The sequence below is a fragment of the Tinamus guttatus genome, unplaced genomic scaffold (assembly GCF_059628265.1).
Source record: "Tinamus guttatus ecotype Peru unplaced genomic scaffold, ASM5962826v1 Tinamus_guttatus_pri_ptg000010l, whole genome shotgun sequence".
Classification (NCBI taxonomy): domain Eukaryota; kingdom Metazoa; phylum Chordata; class Aves; order Tinamiformes; family Tinamidae; genus Tinamus; species Tinamus guttatus.
This window is the reverse complement of record NW_028288544.1, coordinates 3,825,433-3,850,193: the sequence shown is the minus strand read 5'-3', so window position 1 is coordinate 3,850,193 and position 24,761 is coordinate 3,825,433. Positions and strand designations below refer to the sequence as shown.

The following is a 24,761-nucleotide window of genomic DNA, read 5'->3' as shown; positions in this document are numbered from 1 at the left end:
CAATATCTATAATGTTTTTATTTAGCAAATGTAATGAAAGAATTTTCTTTTTCTGTAAAGAAAAACAGATATGCACTATTTCCATAGAGCTTCCATTTTCTTGAATAGCCATAATTTTTTAAAAAACAATTTGATGAATTGAGGGAGAATATATATGGAAATATCAAACCCATTTCTTTCATAAACCACATGATTCCATTTACCAGTAATTCCCAAATAATTGACCCATGGGCCACTAACAACTTGCAGAACACTTGCTTGTGCTTTATAGAGAACAAACTGTTCACACAGTTTTAACTGTCCTCTGTTTCCAGCAATGTGAACAGAAAAAAAAATTAAATAGTTTCTTAATACCTCTTTTTCCATATTGCAATTTCTAAGGTTACCACAGGATTGCTTTGTGTTTTTTTTTGCATTTTTGCAATTGCATGGAAGGGCAGTGATGTAGGACATTTCCTAGTAAGATGTACTCCGAAGTATAGAAAATCTTTGTGAGATCTTAACCTGTAAAATCAAGAACAGACCCTACAGCATTCATTATTCTACAGTCTTCACTTGGCTGAAAGATAAAATTTCTTTTTTCTTTTTTTTTTTTTGTTTTCTTTTTTTTTTTCCTGAGAATTGTATTCCCTTATACTTCAAGTTAGCCCTTTTGCCTCCTGTGAGATTGTATAAAAGTGATGACATGACATAAGGATCTGAAATACTTGTACAGGAGTGTCTCAAACTGAAGTACTCTTTGGTTTGGCAGAGAGAAATGAAATCTACTGCTAAGGTCTGCCTTGCATACTTGTGTTTGAATGTCCTTGTCTTAAGAGAACACCCATAGCAGCCTGAAATGAAAACTCACTGACACGAACCCAATTCTGTATAAAATAACATAGCCCTTTGAAACAAATCTCTTAAAAGAGGGCTAATCTCATAAAAAAATAATTACAACTTTACATTACTAAACTCTGATGAACGAAGCATATCATTCCCTCGGATGTGAGGCCCGACTCAAAATACAAGGAGGAGTACTTATTAAGCACTTAATTTTCTCAGAAATTTATTGCTTTTCCTATTCCTCCATCCCTTCTGGTCTGAAATCGATCTTATCCCAGCTGTTTATTGGAATGTTTCAGAAAAAGAACATTAACTTTGGCCCTATTAGGGTTAATGCTTTTGCATAGTTATATATGACCATAAACTGGTCGACTAGTAGAGGTCTTCTGCTAACATTGTGACTGGGAACAGGAAGAATACAGCCACAATAATATACAGCTGTCTACCAAAAGTATTGCATACAGACATCTTTGACCATGCAGTCTCTTGGCCTTCTGAAAATAGGTGAGCTGCATTGCCAACATAACAAAAAAAATAGCGATGTTGAGAATTAGAAAGAGGCGAGTGTAAGAAGCTGATATTGATGGGGCACTGCTTCGAGCAGTTGTCACCATCTGTGCCAGCCCTGATCGGCCTTTGATTGACACACCAGTTTTGTGCTTCACATAAGTGATATCTGCAAAATCCAAGAGATCTTTCATTTCCTCATCTTCATCTATAGGCAACTCTTTTTGGGCTTGAGTCTGTGCCTTTTGCCGCACTTTTCTTTCGTTTACCTCAATTTGTGCAAAAATGTCAGGAACAGCATCAACAAATTTGTAGCCTTTGGCCACCTTTCTATTTTTCTTTGCTCTGCCACGCTGCTGCTGCTGCTGCCTCTGTGAGATTGCAAATATTCTGTCAATGGCCTCCTCTGTCTGCCTCTTATCTGAAAATCTCAGTAGGCGCTCAGCAGTCTTCCTAAAGCTGGCCGTGTTTCGTACACGTGACAAGATCTGCTTCTCAAGCTGCTGGAAAACAGGCTTAAAATGCTGCAGGTTCCTCTCCACAATCCCTACGTAATCTTTCACTTCTGGCACTGTAGAGGTCCTAATGGCAGAGGCTCGGTCAAAGATAATTTTCTGGCGGTCTGCAATAACCTGGGCCAAGGCAGCACGTGGTCCATCCTCCACAGTCCACAGGTAAACTGCATAGGCATGCTCACTGGTGGTGACGAAAATGTCCAGTTGCTGAGAATCCCCGTGGACCGTGAAGCTCTGCACATCCACGGAAGGCCCGATGAAAATGTAAATGGCTCTCGTGAATGGGTGCCTCAGGAGGGTGGTCACATTCACATAGTTCGTTCCGTTGTAGGGGTAACCCCGGGGATACATCCTTGAGGCAATGATAGCTTTCTCACTGTGACCAGTGTCATCCATCCAGTACATCTTATATATCCCATCACGGTGCCTAATGAAAGCTCCGTGGACCTCATCTACCACTGTCTCTTCAAAAGGCACATCCACATTGTGGAAGAAACTGGTCGCTGCCTCCAAGGGGCTATCATCGTCCAGATGGATTTGGTCTACCAGCAGCAGAAGCTGGGGGTGGAGAAGCACAAGGTTTCTTTGCAGTTTTCTCAGCTTGAGCTTTGGATTGTAAGCACCCACTCCTTCGCCCCTGATAAAAACCACCCCACTTCTCTCCACTGCTGCAACCACTCGTCCCTGGCAATCACCAGCCAAATCATGCTTGTATTTCAGCCACTTAGAGGAACAGTCCTCTGTGATCTGCCCTTCCCATGGGGAGAAGCAGCTCTTGGACACAGCAGGGGAAAACATCAGCACATTGTTAAAAAAAGTATATTTGGGCCCATATAGAGCTTCTGTTATGAAAGGTACACCATTGGGAGCAAAAGTAAAGGAGTTCTGGTCTGGGTGTTCATGGCCAGCATTAAAGTTCCTCCATCCCTTGATCCACTCTTTATACTTGTTCTTATGAACAATATCATATATTGCACGTCCTCCCAGCTTTCCTGACTTGAAGGAAAGGAAAGGCCTGTTGATTTCAGCTGGCAACGCACTCCCGTAGGTCACCACTCCCCAGTCCTCAAAATAATGCAGCTTTGGAACCCCATAGTCCGGCGGAGGAACGGAGTGCAAACTCGCATCATACCTGCCAAGCAGAAAAGGAAGACAGCTTTGGAATCAAGTGGTCAATTCCACTACCAGTATCCATACAAAACTCAAAATATGAATCAATGCATTAAGGAGCCACTTAATAATATAAAGCCAATGCATATGTTTGCTGAGTGAACTAATCACAGTCATTAGAATATTTAGCATGCTAATCCTCAAAAATGTTTACATGAGTCAAATTAATATATGATTTTTACAGAATAATAGCAGAATGCCTCTACTCCACACTTAAAGTGATCAATCCCTCTGTAGTCCAAAGCTAAAAGTATCATTTATTTCTGTGAAATAAGCCATGCTTTGGCACATTTCATAAAGCTGCTGACTGTAATACAAATCCTTTGAAAAAAGTGCATTAGCACCAGGCTGTAGATGAAGACTACTTAACCGAGAGAAGCAAGTAACATATCTGCAACTTTCCTCAAAACTGATGATTATAGGAAGTCTGTAGTCTTCAAATAGAATTAGAAATTAGCTAGAAGTTCATGAAAAGATATTTTAAAGGATAAATCTTTATAATTTATAGCACTTAGTATGTCACTTTCCTTCTCCAACTAGACTGAAAAATTTATATGGCTTTCTCTGGCTTTCTTATATAAATTATAAGGTGCAAAACATTTGGTTTAAAAAGAAATCTTAATTACTGAAAAGATTAAGATGCTTACCGCTTTTGTTTCTTTTACAAGAGTTAAAGCAAAAAGAAATCAAAAAAAAAGAAAAAAAAAGAAAAACAAAAAATCCCCATCCCTCTGGCATCATTTTTAAGCAGTTAAAATAAACAAAACTATCAATAAGATTAATATTTCTGCCACATGGTTCCTCATCAGAATTATTCTCTGCAACTAACTAAGAGCCTCAGCCAGGCCCTAAGCAAGGAAAGCTCGTGTCCTGAATACACGTTTAGGTAATTCTGACCAGTACTAGAAGCCTGATAGCAGTCCTTGATGGAGAACTCCTTAGAAGCAGACTCCAATACATGTCCCTGTGGTGCAGGGGAAAAGCAGCTGCTCAAAGCTTTTGTTTTGTTTTGTTTTGTTTTGCCTCAAATCTTAAAAATATTATTCCCTTTCCCCTTTGGCATCTAGAAAAAAGTTCTTAGCATATATTTCCAAGATTCCCATGGAGACACTAAGAGAAGAAAATGAAGGAATGTAGAAGAAGATTCTGTAATTTGTAGATAACAAGCTGAAGGGTGCTTGGAGCCCAGTAAATACACATTTTTAATGTGCATATCATGAATATAAATGACATGCGCTCAATAATATTTTTCTAAAAAGAGAGAGAAATGGAACCACATTAACTCCTTGGAAATGTATCTGCTCTCTCTACTGACTAAGGGGATTTATATGTTTATTTAAAGCCTCTGATCTGTTCATTTCTTGTCTTTAGTAGACTGACTTATCATATGAGTTAGGACAGGTGTGAGTTGTATGGAAAAACAGGATTGAGTCATTTGACAACATCACTTTTATTCTAAACAGAAATGGCAAATTAAAAAATATTTCCCAGGATAAGACCAAGGTATAATCTGTAGCAACACACCAGTATATCTATGTAAAGTCAAGAAGGTCTTATATTGCCTGAGCTTCAAGACCCTCTGGGTTGCAAATGACCCGCACAATCCTGCTTCCGCAGTTTAATACGTATCTAAAAGCAACAGCTTATCACTAATAGCAAGCAGCAGTCATGTTTCTTTGAAGCCTACTCATTCCCTTTCGTACCAGAGAAACTCAGTGTGGAGAGTGCACCACCTCTGCCCCTTGGACGGGGTCCCTGGACCTTCCACCACGCGGTTCCTTCTGATCTGCTCTGCCAGCCAGTTCCCGCTGCCGTTGCGCATGACGAACTTGTCAAGAAACACCAGCTGGCTCTCCGGCCCGTAGAACCAGTTGTAGTTGGAATCTGCGATGGCCACTGTTCTCTGGAATCCTTGGGGAAAAGTCAAAAGGCATGTAAGGAAGAACAAAATACACGCACACAGATATGTTTGTAGAGCACAAGGATGAAGCAGTGCAGACAGACACAGACATAGCCTTTTGAGATGTTTAGAGGCTTCCTCTTAAATGAACCATAAACGGCTTACACAGGAGTTATTTCGCTCTGCAGTTGCTAACTTGAATACTCACCTTTCTTTTTCAGCTATGGGCTAACAGGCTACGAAAATGGAAATGTCCCATCCACTTCCTTTCCTCGCTCAACTCTCACTTTTCCTATGTCAATTCAAACTCTTAAGGGTACAGCACAGAGGTTTCCTCAAGAAAAAAAAATCTGCTTCAGCCCTGAAACAGTTAAAATATGTTCGTATTTTGCATATCTGCTCTTTCCCCAGGAGATGCCTGAAGTATCACATGGATTCAGTGCAATTCCTTACACGTCTGCACTGGCACGTCAATGCTGTGCTCATCACCCCTTGGATATGTGACTAAATTTTTTTTTTTTTTTTTTTTTTACAAATCAGCTGTCAAAAACTGCCAGAAATACTCTGCTTATGCTGAACTGCAGTTTTTAATATCCAGTAAAATTATCATTTATCTTTGTAAACAGCAGTTTAGAAAAAATAAGTTCCTAATTAATTGACCTTAAAATACTCAATATAAAACCATAATCCAAAACTTGGGAGCTAAATTCTGAAGCTAAATCTTTTCTCAAAGATAGAAAAGGTTGTCTATATTTATTAGCTTGTAATTATTTTCATATTTGTATTTCATGTGTTCGTATTTCAGCAATAACTAGAACTCCAAATCAGAGATGCTAAAATACATTGAGAGACACAGGAGAGTGTCTCAGAGTGACACAGTATGAGTATAGAAATAATAAAACGTGTGCAAAACAGTCCCATTAGCAGTTCCTGATATTTTTGTTTGACTCTCATATTAACCAAAAAGACTAGTTCCTGCATCCTTGGCTTGTACTGACAAATCTGTCAACCAAGTCAATCACATCTTCTATATTAAAAATATTTTTAATAAAATTATTATAAATATAAATTTCAATGTTTTGTGGAAAATGGTGGATCATGTAAAACTTTACTTTGTGGATACTTTTACTGGCTTCATCATTTGCTTTTCCTTTCACCAAAAGTTGTTCTCGTGATTATTTTTGTGAAAAGAAAAAGATAATTAAGAACCCCAAATAAGATTATTTTTCAAACAGAAAACCTCAGAAATACATTTTTTCAAAGTTAGAAAAATGAAATCATATTTTGAGGCATTGACTTTTCTCCCAAACAATGTTTCCATCTTTCGACTGGTTCTAAAAGCCAGAGCTTAAGTACCACTGATGTTTACTAAAAAGTGATAAACAAGGATAACACTGTTTTGAAGGATGATGACAGCACAGCAAAATACAAGTGAAAGATTATTGAAAAATGATCTACTCTAAGTACGAAATTTAATGCTGCTTTAGAAATTATATCTTCATTGATCCAAATGACCTACCTGGCAGGACAGTCCTGTACATGAATGCAAAGTGCTGTTTCAGCCAAGGGTGGCTGAAGTGATTGATATCAAAGTGCCTTTGGACAAAAAACATGTACTGAAACAGAGATCTGGTTGTGTAGCTGCCATAAGCCACCCCTTCATAGAGGGAGCCATCTGTAACCTCCTGGAGTAGGACTACTGACTTCTCCATGATTGCCAGTACTTGCTTGGTCCACAAATAGGCTTCCTGAAGGTAACCTGAAAGAAAATGATAATGACAAATCGTCATCTTATACCAGCATAGAGTATGAATTACATAATCTGTACTCCTACAGATGTGATGATCCTTTACAGCCAGGAATCCACAAGGGTGGCTATCTGGGCTCTAAACTACAGCTATTCCTGCAATGACTCTGCAGATCTAGAGTGAAAAATAAAGTGGTATATTTAAAGAGCAAGGTTAGCTGCGCAAAGACTGGAATTATACCTTCTGTTTTAAAAGGAAAATTTCCATAATATATTCAGATGGTGCAGGAAGGCAAGAGCCACACCAAAATTGTATATTGCATTACAAATTAAAGCAGCACTATTTATTGCAAACTTGTTGAGTTTACAGTCCCCACTAGAGGGCTCCAATAATGCAAGTATTCTAATCAGTTGCTTTTCACCAGCATGTTGTAGAGGCCCTCAGTATAAAAATACAAAATGTTCACATTTCAACTGAAGTAAACAGATATGTCTTGTTCAAAGTGTTGTACGATCAAAAGGGTTATCTTCATAGAATCATAGAATGCTTAAGGTTGGAAGGGACGTCTAGAGGTCATCTAGCCCAACCCCCTGCACACGCACGGTCACTTAGAGCACGTGGCACAGGCTGCGTCCAAGCGGGTTTTGAAGATCTCCAGAGAAGGAGACTCCACAACCTCTCTGGGCAGCCTGTTCCAGTGCTCTGTCACCCTCACTGTTAAGAAATTTTTCCTTAAGTTCCTGTGGAACTTTTGATGCTTCAGTTTGTGGCCATTTCCTCTAGTTCTGTTGGTGGCCACCACTGAAAAGAGGCCAGCACCATCCTCCTCACTGGCTCCCTCGAGGTACTTATAGACACTGATCAGGTCCCCTCTCAGCCTTCTCTTCTCCAGGCTGAACAGGCCCAGCTCCCTCAGCCTCTCCTCATAGGGCAGATGTTCCAGGCCTCTGATCATCCTTGTGGCCTTGCGCTGGACTCTCTCCAGGAGCTCCACATCTGTCTTGTGCTGTGGAACTCAGAACTGAACACAGTACTCCAGATGCGGCCTGACCAGGGCCGAGTAGAGGGGCAGGATCACCTCCCTCAACCTGCTGGAGACGCTCTTCTTAACGCACCCCAGGATCCCATTGGCCGCCTTGGCCACAAGGGCACACTGCTGCCTCATGGTCAACTTGTTTTTCCACCATGACGCCCAGGACTTTTTCTGCAGAGCTGCTCTCCAGAAGGTCAGTCCGCAGCCTGTACTGGTGTCTGGGGTTATTTCTCCCAGGTGCAGGACCTTGCACTTGGCCTTGTTGAATTTCATGAGGCTTTTCGCTGCCTAGTTGTCCAGTCTGTCCAGGTCCCTCTGGATGGCAGCACAGCACTCTGGGGTATCAGCTACTCCTCCCAGTTTGGTATCATCAGCACTCTGTGCCTTCATCCAGGTCATAGATGAATAGATTGAACTGAACTGGACTGAGGACTGACCCCTGGGGGACACCACTAGCTACAGGCCTCCAACTAGACTCTGCACCGCTGAGCACCGCCTTTTGAGCTCTGCCATCCATCCAGTTCCTATTCCACCTCACTGTCCACTCATCTATCCCTCGCTTCCGGAGCTTGCCCAGGAGGATGTTGTGAGGGACGGTGTCAAAAGCCTTGGTGAAGTTAAGATAGACGACATCCACCGCTCTCCCCTCATTTATCCAGCTGGTCATTCCATCATACAAGGCTATCAGGTGAGTCAAGCATGATTTCCCCTTGGTGAATCCATGCTGATTACTCTTGAGCACCTTCCTGTCCTCCACGTGCCCAGAGACAACTGCCAGTATGAGCCATTCCATCACTTTTCTGGGGACAGAGGTGAGGCTCACTGGCCTGTAGTTGCCTGCATCCTCCTTCTTGCCTTTTTTGAAGACTGGCGTGACATTGGCCTTCTTCCAGACCTCCCCCACTCTCCAGGATCTTTCAAAGATGATGGAGAGCAGCTTAGCTATGACATTCACCAGCTCATGCAGCACTCTGGGGTGCATCCCATCAGGGCCCATGGATTTGTGGGTATCGAGTTTCCTTAGGTGCTCTCTGACCCAATCTTCCTCTACCCAGGGCAAGTCTTCCTCTCTCCAGGTTTCTTTTCTTGTCCTTAGGGCCTGGGACTCTAAAGGGCTGCCCTTGGTAAACACCAAGCAAAGAAAGCATTCAGCAACTCTGCTTTTTCTGCTTTTTCCGGCTCTTCCAACTAGATTAAGTTTAGACCTACTATAGAAAAGCCGTTCAGAGATCTCCTTATCTTGATAAGGTCTGTCTGCACAACTCAAGAGTTGGGAAGGCTTCTAAGGGCATGTTTGCCTTTACCAAACAACAAGCAGAAGCACCAGAATATCAGCAATGCATTTATGTATTGCAGAAGTATGTGTGTATTGAAGGAAGCACACGGATCCACATCGGCTAAGTCTAGGCTGTGTGCCTTTTCTTAATTTCTCTTCTTGCCTCTCACTGGCAAGACAGGTAGGACTAAGCAGAGAACAACTAGCTCACACTTTTTATGGCTACCTAGTGTCGACTCAAGTCAAAATTTATGGGCACAGATGTAAATGGCCTGATTTCCACCATATCCAGCTTAGCTTATATCACATCCTACCGTTTGGTGAAATAGTGCCTGCTGAACGAAGTGCATATGCCAGACTCGGAGGACATTCAGACCTACTACTATGAGTGTTTTGTTCTGTTGCCCAGTTACTGCATTTATGTTCAGTAGATCAATAAGCAAATCCAACTTCCCACTAGTCAAGCCTGCCAAATTGTGCTCAGTTAAAGGAGAGAAAAAAATTGCAATGTCCAAGTTAAACAGACAACTCTGGCTGAAGAGAGCGCTACGATCGGGAAGGCTTGAGCAATGGGAGCAGGTAGCGCTACTGGTACCTACAGCTAACTTAACACTTCCTCACCGCACTGACAAAGCTGGCCACCATAGGGCTTCTGAATACAAGTCCAAACACTCCACCACTTTTTTCTTCTTGTGAATGAAAAACCACAATGGGTACCTTTGACTATCATCTTCCTACTATTTTTATTTTTTTTTTTATTTTTTAAATAAAGTTGCTCTAAATGAAAACAATTGGATTTTCAGTTGGAAACATACAATCTGGAAGTTGGAGCCTATTTTCATTTAAAATATCAGTATTAATTAAAAAATTGCTCAGGTGTTACTGAAGTTGCATTTTTCTCAGAAAAAAACAAGTCTGGGGAAAGAAATATTACTTTATTTTATCTGTATCTGTTTTCTATTTTATCTATATTTTATCTATACTTTTTATGACTGTCCACAAACTTTTACTCTACTCAGTAGACCATGTTTTTCTAAGCAGCACAGGCGCTTAGACCAATGCAGCTGTGCTTGCTTCACACAAAGCAGAACACCTTTACAGATGGCTGCTTCAAATGCTGATGCAGCACAGGATTATATCCTAATGCAGAAAGCATAGAAAAAAAATCATTTGTATCATCTCCTGAGCTTTATTGCATAAAGTCTGAATCAGTCATTTCCAAAATCGCACTTTAGAAAAACCTGATCAGCACCTACCTTGGTTCATCAGAATCAGGCTCCCAGCCAGCAGGGCCACGCAGTTGGTTGGCTGGTGGTTGTGGAGGTACTGGAAACCCCATCCACGTCTGTACGATGTTTCATACATGTACCCAGAGGCGTTGGCAATCACCTCAAGAAATCTCTCCTGTTGAGTCTTGCTGAGATAGCTGTACAAGAAGTCATAAGCAGTGGCAAAGCCAACTAAGGAGTGGGCAAGAGGAACCTCATCCCACGGGGCATCCTTCACTAGCCTGTCGATAAAGAAAGATGTCAGTTAATTGAGCTCCACTTTTCTTTCTTTCTTTCTCTCTCTCATCTCTTGTCCTGTCAGTACGTTTTGTGTATAACAATGTCTCTGACATTAGACAACTCATCCTGAATTTTAACACAGGAGTGAGCTACTTAAGTCTGGGAGACAATTTTATTCTTTCCCAAGCACGGAAACTTTTAACTTTCCAAGCTCAATAGTTTCATTAGGCTAAGTCTTTAAATACTAAAACAGTGCTTGTGATATTCTAGGTTTTACTGGGAGAAATAAATATGAAAAAAGGAATCTATTTATCTAAAGCAAGATTAAAAACATTTTTGTGAGAAAGTAATAATTCATAATTTATAAGCCTCCAAAAAATTATAACATTCTTTTTCCAGAGGACCTTAATTTGACAATAACATCCTGAGTGGTGTCTATCATAAATTTTCCTCAAAGAAAGTTTAATAAAATAGTTTCCAATGGTGTTTCTTAATTTCACAAATGAATTCAAGGATAGAAGTGGAAACGAGAAAATTTATTTTCATAAGTACAGTTCAAATTTGCATACTTAATAGAATTAAAAACAGCATTACCATAAAAAGAGATAAAAGGCTGCTACTCAAAATTATTTTCTAAGAACTAGCTGTTTGTATCAGAAGATTAAGATGAGCTTAGCAAAATAGTGAATTTATAACAAGAAAAGTCCTACTGAGTGGGGCAGGTAGCACAGAACAAATATTTCTTTAAACCAAGAGAATATTGAGTATCAGAGCTTTTAATTTTGCACCGCTGAGAGCATACTCAGGCCATAGTTCTATAGAAAAGAAAATGTGAAGGAATATATACTGAAAAAACTCAATTTCATAGAATAAATTAAATTGTTTTCATGTTTAGTCTCTTTATTAATTCAGTGAGTAACTCTTCAGGCACTTTGCCACACATTTTCATTATAGAAATTAATTTTAAGTTGTTGGGATGACATAGTGACCTCTAGCAATCAGAGAAAACCGTGTAGTACCCCTGGAGATATGCAACTTCCAACCTCTACTACTCTGTGATTCTATAAATATGATTTCATCTTAGGTTTGTTTAAGCAGCAGAGTAAAGAAACAAATGAGGAAAAAAATACCAGGAAAGCAAGAGTTAAAAAGAAATCCTCATCTGCAGTGGGGTCATCTACTTGCATTGAAAATTTGTCAATGAATCACTTAGAAACTATGAATCAGCTTAGTGCACTGCAACTGTGGTAAAATATAAGATATATGAATGAGAAAAATGACATTTAGTTTTTATGTCAGCACGTCTAACAACAGTACAAGAACTCAAATGAACTTGGCGTGTCACACTGGTATGTAAGGAAAGCTGCTGTAGCCTTTCTGGTTAGCTGCATTTCCAATAGTTGGAAGCATTTACCTTCTCTCAGCTTAGATTCAGCCTTCTGCTGAATGAAATTATGTATTCATTTCCACTCGTTCTCATCAATTTTAAGCTAAATACATGAGTGAATATAGCATTTACTTGTGCAGCAAGATGTGACCTTTTGTTGAACCAGGGTTTTTACTGACTAGATTATTTTCCTTGCACCACTTTGTTTATTTATTGGTCAATGGCAGACATTAATGGGAAAAGGAATGATTAAAAATAAAGACTAAGGTGGAATAAAAAATAATTGTTAAAGTTTTGGGAGAAAAAGTTCTATAAATTTGTTATTGATCGCCAAATCCACATTACATTCTCTGGAGCCTCTGTTACAAACATTTCTCTGTTATATTTTTCCATCCAACCTTTAAATTTATCAGTTAAGGCTTCTGGATGGGTACAGAAAAACCGCTTATTCATATTTTGGTTAACTGTTGTGGGAGAAAAAAAACACAGACTTGTAAGCCAAACACTGACATACTTTACATGGAAGCTCATTATTTCCATTTGACAATGGCAAAAAATTCCAGATAAATGTGAAGAAAACCTAAGTAAATTAGGCAGGAAACTCTTGCTATTCTTTAGGCATCACGACACCACAAATATTCAAAACTAATTTAACTGGATATTTATCAATCTTAGGTCAGTCTCTGCAACTCTTTTTGCTTTTTCTGATTTTATTATCATTGAAGAAGCTCTTAACATGTTATTAGTCATAAACATTCATAAAAATAAAATTATAACCTACTCTGCTGTATGGAAATCCCTGGCATTTTCGTGACTGTCAGCAAGCCCTTGAAACATGAACATACTTTTGAACTACTGTATCATAAACTTTATTTTTATTTTACTTTCCACTAAATTTTTGAACGTTCAGAACTCAAATTCAGCTCAGATGGGTACAGGGAACATCACTTTAGAGGACTGTGTCACTTAGTCTGGCGCACAGCTAAAATGTACTTGAGGCTACATTATACATTTTTAAAAAAGACAGCAATGACTGTATTTGAGTTAATTTAAAATGCTTAATTCAGAGTTAAGTATCCTTATAGCAACCTTACAAGTTGCTAACTGGAATGGCTTAAAAATTATTTGATGGTTCTTACCTTGCTTCAACTGAAATGGGATATGACATTGGATTGATTTCATTGTTAAGATGTTAAAATGTTAAGCTAGCTTCACATTTGTTTTTCTATGAAATTCTACATAAAACCCAACAGTGGAAGATATTATATAAATCTCTTTGTCTATCATTTCTAATAGAATGGAAAACATTTCTCTAATCCAAAAGCACTAAATTGACTGATTATGACTTCACTTAAATTTACTTTTTCAGCAGAAAATACATTCAGTGTAAAAGAGCTTAGGCTTCCTAAGCCTACACTCTGCCCAGAGTTACCTGCCCCAGGTTATACGATGTAATTTGGTAATTACTTCCCTCAAATTACAATTACGCTAAGTCTTACATGCAGTTTCACAGCAGAAATACACACAAGTACAAAAAAAATAACGATGAGGATTTAAAGCACCACCGTTTTGTGAGTATACAGAAAATCTAACCAACAGCTGCACTTAAAATGAAATTCCCTCAAAAGTAACAACTCTTTAACGGATATAAATCATTGCACCTCCATTACTACAATTTCAAAGGATCTAAGCAATGTCCAGTGAACAGTGTGTAAAATGACCCAGAAGAAGAATAGTCAAGTGGCAAAAGCATTAAATGCTTTTTTTTTTTTTTTTTCCCCATCAAAATTATGTGCTCATTTTTCAAATGGATTGCCAGTGTCTGCTTAAGTAAAGAGCCTGGCTGGGAAACCATGAGACTGTGTGGCACCATAGATCTGCCCTGCATTGGAGCTGGGGAGAAACAGTTTCCAGGGCTACCCATTTACTCTATTGTATTGAAATATTAAAGAAAGTCAGTATGTATTTATGCAGTTAAAGATGAGTAAAAACATACCAAAGATTTGCGATGGATCACAGCAATTTTCTTATCTTTTTGAGAGTAAAACTGAACATCAGATACTATGTACTTCAACTTAGCGATTAACTGCATTTGAAGAGTGCATGTAACTAGTTTTATCTCAACGCTGCATAATCTCTATTCTCTTCTAAATGTACCACATGTTACAGAAAAGAATCCACGAGGTTAGAGACTTCAGACATCAGTCTTAATCAAAAATCTATACATAGTTTGATTTGTTCACTCATCAGGCAGCACATCCACTCTTCTAGCTCCTTAAAAGAACAAGCAATTTTAGCATAAGCACCTTTTCAAAAGAGCTAAAGTATACATTTTAAGAAATCACAAAATCGTACATTCATCCCTATAGTTGATGACGAAAAAAAAAAAAACACAAAAAACTGCACTTCACTTACACTTTATATACCTATAGCTATATTTAGAAAAGGAGCTTATTTGGAAACTTGAAATGTTTTTTTAAGAGAGATTGAGGAAGAGTGGATGTGCTGCCTGATGAGTGAACTCCATAAACATCCAAAACTACTTGTATCATTTTGCATCAAGAACTGATGTCTGGAAAAGTACTGAGAACAAATACATGCCTGAGAGGTTCTTTGAGTTTTCTTAGTTTTTGCTACATAAAACATTTTTTGTTACTTTATTTTAGTAAGTGAGAGTTTGGTATAAATCCTCCATGAATAAATTGTGAAGAAATAAACCTTTGTGAATAATATGGTTTTCTTAAATGTTTGGAGAATTTTATCATGGTGAAAAATGGTGTCCGTTTTAGATTTACCACTTTCTAGTAAATGATGAATCCAAATGGGGAATATGTTGGGAATCAGTTCTTCACTCATCAGTATATGATGTAACAAATGTACTGCTTTGTCCAAAATTCTGTGCACATACCACTTTTAAACACTTTAATAGGATTTTTATCATCATCTGTAGGGATGCATGTACGGTTTTGTGATTTTTAAAATATCTTTTAGCACTTTTGAAATAGCTGCCTTTCCTAAACACTTTAATAGGATTGCATGCTTTAAATAAATATGTAAGTGTAAATTAGTAAATAAATGTATATGCACTATACATATGTTAAGATAGGAAGAAAGATAGAAAGATCAATAGTCTCTCCCCTTGAAACAGCAGTATATATGTTATATATACACACACACACAAACGTATATATTTGTCGTAAGATCACCTCAATGTCTTTCTTGAGAACATTACTATTCTTTCAGTAGAAAGTTTTACATAGTTTTCCCTTATTTTTCTCTAAGAGCTGCTTTTCTTCTGACACTAGAATACAATAACAGTGCTAGCATTTCTTAAAGGAATAATAGCAAGAGGAGGAGAAATAATCACTATCTATCTGCCCCGTTTAAGGCAGGATTTAAATCATACTCTCCCTTCAGTGAATTTCTGGCTCATAGTTTATGGGATATTTAGAATTGCCTTTTCTCAGCTTTGCATTCAATTTTTAAATACACATTGAAGTAAACAGGAAATTACATCTAACCTGAGAAACAGAATACCCCCTTGGGCAGCTTGATATCTGATTTCCAGAGTCTATGTCAATAAGACATATGTCGTCACTGACTGTAAAATGAAACATGAAGCATTTCGTGACACATGTATTACACGTGTAATCTCCATCACGAAGCTTAACACTCTAAGGTTTCCCATGACAAATAACTAACACAGAATAAACTGGAGGCTGGGGGCAGATTAAGCTAGCGTTGAGATGCAGCATGCCAGCACTCAGTCCTGAAACTCTCATTTCAAAAGGAACAAATGAAAGCTCTATTCTGAAGGCTTACAGGGGAAACTTTGTTAAAGAACATACTTTTAGCGCATTTAGATACTTTCCAGCTTCCATATGGCAGCTAACTAACAGCATGGTTGAGTTGAATGCATGCAAAATGCCAAATGCGGATACAAACATGGCATGTCGCTGGACATATCCTGATTCTGAATTAACTGTAGAATTGCACGGGCTTACCGCTGACCATAGCAGTGTCCCAGCACTCCAGAAATACTATTGCTGTCGCACAGTCCTGGGAAAGCAGAAGGAAATACTCTCTTGTGTGCAGGAGGAATGCATATCTCAAAGGGAAGTGTGCACACTGGTGAGAATAAGACCACCAACATGTATTTTTTTGATCTAGAGTTGATTTCTCGCATTTTTCTTACAACGTCTCCAAAACAAAATATTTTCACATGCTCATATGAGTCCAATGGAACAGTATCTTCCATTTTTTGTTTTGGAGAGAAAACAGAAAAATTCTTGAAAAATTCTGCTTGATCCAAAACAATCTCTCAGCTTTCACCTTTCCAGCAATTTTATGGGCTGACTGCCAAAAGAAAAGCCACATGGTCTGCATAGCCTAAGCGGTTGGTCATTTGCAATAACTGCTGCAAAAATTTTAAAAATTAAAAAAGTCCTTGGAAAAAAAAAGATGATTTATATTTCCGGGTGTCTGAGGTGAAACATAACAAACTTGCTCCTGTCCATTTGCTGAGACACAATCAGTGTCTCAGCAAGTCACCCAGACACACTCTTGATGTTCATTTCAACTCAGTTCACAGGAAGATGGGGAAAGTCATGTTTAAATGTAAAGGGCTAAATTCCTACTGGAAAGGAAGTGAGATTTTTTTTTTGAAAGCTTAAGAGCCTATTATAAAAGCAGGGCTGTACAGCTTAGGTGGAGGGGGGCAACTAAAATTTCGCTCCTTTTTTGGAACCTTACAACTACTTCTTATTCTCTCTCTCTCTCTTTTTTTTTTTTCTTTTTTCCCATAGACCTATATTCATCATTCTAAAACTTCTTTCATATCCTTTTCTATCATTTTTATTTTTGATCACAAGAACAGCCCTTTTCCAACTGGGCTCCTACTTAGTATCCTCATGATCCTTCTGTGTTGTTACATCAAAAGTAAGAACCAAACTTGCTTTGGTAGTTTGTCATATAAAGCAGATGGAAATTTATTTATATTGTTATTTCAACTGACTAGTTCTCCTTATTGCAAATGTTTATACCAGGCACACCACAAAGTGAGTTCACTGTATTTATATGGTACTTCAGGATCAGTTCGTCTCCTAGAAAATTAATCTGGAACTACATGTTAAAAAAAGAAAGCATAAAATAAACTCTTCATCCTTCAACTAGCCATTTTAATTTCAAATAGCGGTGCACAATTTCTATTTTTAAATGCTACATATGAAAAAGATAAAAACAACATGAGGGTTTGATATTTCAGTTACTAAAATAATATACATTCCAGATACCAAATTCATCCTCCTACCCTCACTTTTCTTTTTCTTCTTCCCCCCAGGAAGCCTATCTCAGCATCTCCCTGAAGCTTCCTTTGCACTAGCTGCTATAGCACACTCCTATAAATCACTACCAAGTATTGTCTGAATGTGACTGATGGTTGATTGTTGTGAGGCAAAAGGATACTCTAAACTTGTGGTATCAGCACAGAGACTTGCTCTATTTCAACTTCACACACGTGAATTTATTCTATTCATACATTTATGCAAACAATTATTTATACCTCATAACCTCATAACTCTATAAGCACTGAGAGCTTTCTGGCCATGACAGCAACAGCCATGTAGTATGTACTGATACATCTAATACACAAAACCTAGTGGAAGGATTAGGATTGCTGGTTAATATGAAATACCAAGAGGGTCACAGATTTGTTATGCCCAAGGCTTGGGTTATTTTCTACTTACTCACTGCTGTTTTCTTGGCATGTTTGCACATACTTGACAACAATTCTCTCCCCTGTGAAGCCCGTGAAGTAAAGCTGACCATCAGATCCTACTCCTCACTCTACAGTAGTAAAGTGTTCGTATTTAAAACTGATGCATGAGTTACATGTGACAACAACAGGAAAAAAAATCTGAAATCTGGCACCGCTCTTTGGAAATCCTAACTAGGGAAATCTCTCCCACTGTAAAAAAAAAGGCTGAAAATTATGTGAACTTATTTGTTATTTGTTTATAAGACAGCCTTAGTAAAAAGGGCCTCGTCTCTTTGCCCAAAACATAAAATCTGACTAGACTCTTATTTCTACATGATGTGTGCCTCTAATTACATCATTTCAGTCGGTTCTGGAACAGGCTTAGGCAGCATATGGAAAGAATCATTAGTACAGATCCCCTCAGCCAAAAACGCACTTTTGTTAGGGAGTGTTCTAGAGGCAAGTGATAGATAAAATGCCAGAAAACTAATCTGCATCCCTGTTTTCTGTAAAATAAAATGATGTGGCTTAAATATAAGGACAAACTTTCCCAAAGATTTTAGAAACCTTTTAGATACTGAGTCCCAGGAAAACCAGTCAAATTATTTAACACTGGTCTTTAATTTTTGCATACAGAAATAGCAAAAGCATGTCTATTTTTATTGGAATATTAGCGTATTATGTTTCCCTGGTCTTGCTAAACTCCAAAGCATTATCTGTTCCCATATTATTTTTAATGATTGTTACAGTTAGCTATTAGCCATTGACCCTTTGTTTATTTTAAAATATAAACCCACTCCAGGATATAGCAATTACTGATGCTCTGTTATGAGTAACATGCCTCTCAGCATTCGTTGTTATGACAAACAGCTCAACCTCTGCCAACCTACATGAATGGGAACTGAGTTAAGGGTTTACTTTATCATGCAATAGAAAATTACTGTTGTAATAGAGGAGAGGAGACATAAGTGTTTGATTATATTCCATATCCACATATGTATTACCAGACTTTACCATAATTATAGCCTGATATACTGAAATATATTTGGGCTATCGGAGATTCTCACCAACGTAAGGATGAAAATTAAAAGCTAGTCTCCACACATGCTGGGACAAAACCCAGGCACACTTGAGACTGAATTTATCTAAGTACTTCACACACTACCAATATGCACTTTTGCTTTGTTGTAAGGCTTAAATTTAATTTAAGATCTTTAAAAATATTAATGTAAACCCAGCCAACTTGGTATTTTTAAAGTTATAGAGTTATTTTAGAATCAATACCATTTCAGCAGAAGTAAATGAAAGCCAGTTTATACTACCAAAGAACCAAGCTGCCAACAAGGAACCATACATGATGGCCAGATTTAACTTTTTAATGTGTGTTGATGGAATCCTCTAGTATAAAAAGGCACTTTTAGGGCAATTTAGAGGGCAGGGTAGGCACCTACATTATACAAGTTTTGGGGAAAAAAAAAAAAAGGTCCTCCAGACTAGACATCTTACTGATACTTTTCTGAACACATCTTCTTTACTGATGACATAGAGAGTCTAGACAGAATGCTCTCTTAGCGTTTGGTGCTCTAAGTGTTCGTAGCATCAATACCACTCCTTCCTCTGTAGTTACACTCAATTATTTAATAAGCTTGACATTGTTAATTGCCCACAGTATTTTTCTCAAGGCCATAAATAAGTATGATTATTGCTCTTCAATAATTCCATTACTATGATACTCTGTTCATGCAGTCTTATAGCAGTTATCTCCATAAGATCTAAATGCCCAGCAGTAGTGATTATGCAACGTCTTGTATTTGTCACATTTATTCTTCTAGTCTTATTTTAAGTGGAGAAATGTGTGCAGCAACATGTTTTGTTGATACTTTTTAGTTGACTTTCTTAAGAAAAACAGATTTACTTAACCATGTTGTCTGTTTGTCTGCTCCATTAGCTTCTGAACATATTCACCTGTTTTAGCAAAGCTGGACAGAGCAGTACATGCCTCAGAAATGCTACATTGGTACAACTTTGCAGAAAGATACTGATGGAGGAGAAGGACATATATTGCTGTCATCAGTGATGGAAAAGCAAATTGTAAACCCCACATGTATAACTTTTTCAGTCATGAGTTCCTTGGGAAGGAAAAAAAAAAAGGCAGTCAAGTTCAAGATTTTGTTGTGGCATTTGCAAAGCTGCTGTGTGTGCTTGGGGGCTGCACAGAAGACAGCAATATTCCTTATGTTTCCGATTCCCTCCATCTGTATTTCCCTCCTAACCTCACTATACGTTCTTTCTCTGTGAAGCGGAAAACCTCAATTAAAGCTGGATTGTTAGCTGAATGACATGGCTACCTCAAGAAGGACAGATGGTAAAAAAGGATGGCTTATCTCTGATTGAAGTAACACAAGATACTTGCTTTAAAAGAACAGTATGCTTTAGGGGTAAACATTATCAAAGCCGAGCAGAAATAGGATATCTGCTCTGTTCTGATCAGCAGCTGGTTAGCTGGGACAAAGGCGAGCATTATGCTAAGGAACCAAGGAACAAAAATTATTCCAGGGCAGGATTCACAGGAGATACAGAAATGGAATGAGGTCATTGTAACAGTGAGCAGACACAGGAAAGTGAGAATGTCAGCTAGAAATGAGTAACCTCACTACTCACAGAATTGCTTGCTTCATGTGTCCACTCCTGTGTGTGTGCAAGAAGCATGTCCAAGTGTGTCCCTTCTCTCTCCCACTATTTGTTTAGTTCTAGTTTCTATATTTCTTTGACATTTAACTCTTAGATCCTAGGGGGAACCCCACACTGCTGATGCCTTTTAAATCATGCCCATCAAATGAATCACAAGTCACATTAACTCAATCCAGCATATTTTTAATGACTGTCCATAACTGGACACTAATTATAGGACACTACTAGTTTGTTCTTTCTCCAGAGAAGGTAACTAAATATCTGATAAAGCAATGAATACAGGTTGAATAGCTAAATTCTTCCCCTGTCCTGGCTTGCAAGCTGATTTGAACTTCTGGTGAGCTGCTGACACCATGGACTTCAAGGACAGCAGCTGCAGGTGAAGAGAAGGAGCTCTGACGGAGCTCCTAGTTCCTAGACCCAATTGTATGGCTCTTCAGGCCATAACATAACTGTAAAGAACATAAGACAGAGTCTTAGCAAGACTGAAAAAAGGTCTTTAGAGGTCGTTTACTGAATGACCACGTGTGACCAGGCTATTTTAGACATAAGGCTAATTTTCAGGTTCCACATTCACTTAAACTGCAGCTTGAAAACCTTGCAACTCCAGCAGTGCACAATTTCCTACATACGTGCAGAGGAAAGTTGTTTGCTACAATTAGAAAATAGTTCAAGGTATTTCAGGACAAAAAAATTTAACTTTTGACCCTACAGAAAATGGGTGGCACAATGAGGACAGAGGGTCTTGTATATGACAATTCTAATTCAGAAGGTAAAATAAATCCAGGAGGTGGTTATCAAATGCCAGTCGCTCAAACAATTGCAGTAAAGCTATGTATTTTTGATGGTCAGTTCTCTTTATCATGTCCCGGTGATAAAGTACATAATGTGATAAAGGAGATGTTGAAGAACTGGACAGAAAATGAGTTTTGAGCCTAAAATGAGGCTTGGATAGACAGATGTTAGAGAAGTCATGAAACACTTAACTGATGAAACAATTCTTAAAGTGTTTTAAAAGATAGTGTTTGGAGCAAGCAAGCAGAAAAAAATAGAAAACAATGTCAGTTGAGCTTTTTCTAGTAATTAAACTCTATCACTAAGCTGAGTAGTTCTAATCTTTGTGCTAAATATAAATGAACACTTTTCATTAGATTGGAAAATTGTAGTGCATGTCATATTTTTATAAAAGTCAGAGTGTTACGTTTACCTACACAAAATTTTATGTTTTTGATGTAGTCTCCTTTTCTGAATTCTTTCTATTGATACCCAAAGAAACCTTATGAGTCTGGAAAAGGAAGGAAAAATATTTTTATCAATGCCCACCACAATAAGATGCGAATCCTGATTGGCTATCATTATGACTAGATGCTCTCTAAAGGTCCCTTCCAACCTTAACAATCCTATGATTCTATGATTATTTTTGAATTTACAGGAATTAGTGTGATATGCAAAGTGTCCTGCTCCTTCTTGCACCATTAATTTACAACAGGGTAGGTCCAGTGAAGGCGAAAATCTGTGTGGCACAGCTGGTCTAAAAAAGGATAAATGCATACACTGCATAATGCATAAATGCATAAACGCGTATAAGTCAGACACTATTAAAATGAATGTATGAGCAACTCACCTAACTATTTAGACTACAATAGCTACTGGCTAATACGTTTAAGCATTTCACTCATTCACTCACTCTTTCAATTGCAAACTGAGTTTATGCAGTATGAATAGCAACTTAAAAAAAAAAAGACAAAAATCTACCAACTAGGCTGAGCTGCCATCCTCTCCATGTAATCCTTGGCCATGCTGATGGCTTCGATATTTTCCGGATAGAGCAAGCAGAACATTGCCAGGGCCCCGAGATTGTTGCCATAGATTTCATTCCAGCGAGCGCTGAATTCCTTTGGGTCCCAGGGAGGGAGGTACTCAAGGGGGTTCGAGAGCATGGTCTGCACTGCCTCGGTGAGACGGGCCGCGATGTGCTGGTGGGTGGTGGCCGCCTTGAGGCGCAGGCCTTCCACGTCCCCCTTGGAGAAGTAGAGCATGGGGTAGCTGTCGTAGTTGGCGTTGACAAAGGGAACCATGGCGGCCGGGTCCTCTCTGGTGCCGTAGGCCAAGGAGAGGCAAATCACGGGTATGAAAAACACACTCGGGGCGCCCCGGGTGTGAGTCCTCATTGTGGCATCAGATCTCCAAGTCTCAGTGGGAGCCAAACCATCTTTGAAATATCCTGGAGCAAATAGATACAAGAGCGAGAGTTAGAAGAAGAACTTCCAAGAAAATATGCATAAACAGGGCTGCTTTAAAGGAACTATCACATCGTGCTTAAAGAATCCTGCGTAGACACATATCGGCGGCTTTCAAATTTTTTTTTAATCCTTCAGACAAAATCCCTGCTGAACAACTGATCCTAAAGAAAAACCTATATGCTTTGGAAAAATTACCTCCCTCCCTCATCTTTTCTCGAGTAGATGGTATGAGGGGTGCAAACAGACAGGTCTTGTACTTGGGACTCCCCAATTTAAAATAATTGAAACTGTGCTTAATATGAAACACTGCTGACTGTACTGGCAAATGGAGAGGGGAGGGAGGGGAAAAGGAAGGAGTGAGAGCCACAACGATTGTGTTAACGGTGGCCAAGCCTGCGTGCTGCATTGGCTGATGTTAACAGCTGGAGACTAAAGGATAAGGAATGCTGGAGGTTTGCACTGGGGTCATTTTATACTGTGCTCAAGGCCTCCGGTTCTGACACGTCCTCAGTTAAGAAAAGAAGGAGGGAAAGAGAGAGGGAAAGAGAGAGGGAAAGAGAGAAGCAGAATTCTAGAAAAAACAGTTGAAATATCTGGCTTATAAGGTGTTTAGGTTTTTTATATTGCTTTCATACTTCTAAAGGGCCTTCCATTTATCACGTGGAGATTTACTACCAGCTACCAGGAAGTCTGAACATTATATTAAAGTGCATATTTTCCTATATGCCTGATTTCTCAAAATATGCTTAAATGGCAGATCTATACAGAGGTTAAGTGAAAGTATTTGAACATAAAACTCACTTTGTAAAAATTACCAACTATCTAGCCTAAAGTCTCAGATAAAACATGGCCAGGATCCCCCTGAGGAAAGCCAGCAAATTCCTAGAATTCTTCAGAGGGGAAAGGTTACAGAAAACAGACCCATGAGAGGCAGTTTTATGTAAATAATGAACAGTAGTTTTCAATTATTAAAAAGAGAAATAGACAGAAGGAAAGAAAACCCCCAAAACAAATATGAAATGTTTTTTCCAAGGAAAACCTGTTTCATAGCACTCAGAAATAAAACTTGCAAGGAGCTAAAATACAAAGCACCCTTTTACTTCTCCCCACAGCTCCTTGCATATAGATGCCAAAATTTTCTAACAGAAACCCAGGCAGCTAAAACTTAACTTAGAGACCCACATCCTGGTTCAGCAAAGTTGTTAATCCATACACACACAATGAGACCACCTTGTTGGCCTGAATCCCTTAGCTATTGCTGCCTACACAGACCCTCTGGTCATTTGTATTTGGGTATTCTAAAAATCAATTTAGAAGCAAGTATTTTTGGATGTAAAGTGTATCTTTTTTCCTGTGAATTCTTGCTTAGGCTAAAAATAATACTGTACCCTAAAAGTGCATGCCTAAGTACATTACCGTGGATAGTAAAATTGCTTTAACATACAGTAATGCAAGATGACATTTCCATAGTATTCTAATGCATTTTAAAATAAGTTTTGCCCTTTTTTGAATACACACCAGTCATTACATGACACATTACACAGAACTTCAAGTGCTTTATTTGGTAATACTTACACTATATCTAAATATTTTCTCACCACACACATAGAAACATGCATTGCAATTTATCAAAACATACCCAGATTCACTCATATTCCCATCTACAAATATAACAATAGAATATCTTAAAAGAAAGGAGGTAAAAACCAGCCAAACCAGTATATCATGTCTGAAATGTGATGTAGGTTTTTTTACAGTTAAGAAAAAAGCTCTAAAAACTCCTTTTAATTACAAGAAGATGTTCTTAATCCTTTAAAACCAGGGGAAGAGAAAAGAAACTAAACATATATATATAGACTGAAAAATAGACAAAAAATTCTAGTAACTTTTTTTTTTTTCCTCCTCAATCATGGTCATACATTGTAAGAGGCTTCCTGGACAACAAAAGAAGAAATAATCCCAGATGCATTATTTTCCTTGGTTTGATTTCTATGAGAACATCTGCACATCAATGAGAATTAACACAGGTGTAAATTTAGGGATGGTTTTAATGCTCCCAAGATTAGAGTCTTTCTGAACAGAGATTATGGAATATGCAGTGTGGTTTCCTAGACCCTCCTCTCTGCAAAGCTCATGTTCCCAGCAGTTCATTGTCAGCAAACACCTCCAGTGTTGTCTGAATTTCATAACGTATTTTGAAAAT

The 24,761-nt window shown here is 38.4% G+C and overlaps 1 protein-coding gene across 1 annotated transcript; it reads right to left on the bottom strand.

Moving 5' to 3' along the window:
• DSE (dermatan sulfate epimerase) lies at window positions 1-22,535 on the bottom strand. Its single transcript, XM_010222307.2, has 5 exons — window positions 22,071-22,535; window positions 10,231-10,484; window positions 6,437-6,676; window positions 4,721-4,928; window positions 1-2,979 (listed from the first exon to the last, which is right to left on the bottom strand). The coding sequence occupies exons 1-5, from the start codon at window positions 22,484-22,486 to the stop codon at window positions 1,215-1,217; spliced, it is 2,883 nt and encodes a 960-aa protein (XP_010220609.2). The 5' UTR covers window positions 22,487-22,535; the 3' UTR covers window positions 1-1,214.
• Between the last annotated feature and the right edge of the window lie 2,226 nt (window positions 22,536-24,761).

Coding starts and splice junctions, on each gene's coding strand:
- DSE (XM_010222307.2), bottom strand. CDS start 22,486: ATGAGGACTCACACCCGGGGCGCCCCGAGTGTGTTTTTCATACCCGTG. Junction 10,485..22,070: donor ATGGCAGCTCAGCCTAGTTG/GTAGATTTTTGT, acceptor CTTTATCGACAG/GCTAGTGAAGGATGCCCCGT. Junction 6,677..10,230: donor CCTGATTCTGATGAACCAAG/GTAGGTGCTGAT, acceptor ATTTTCTTTCAG/GTTACCTTCAGGAAGCCTAT.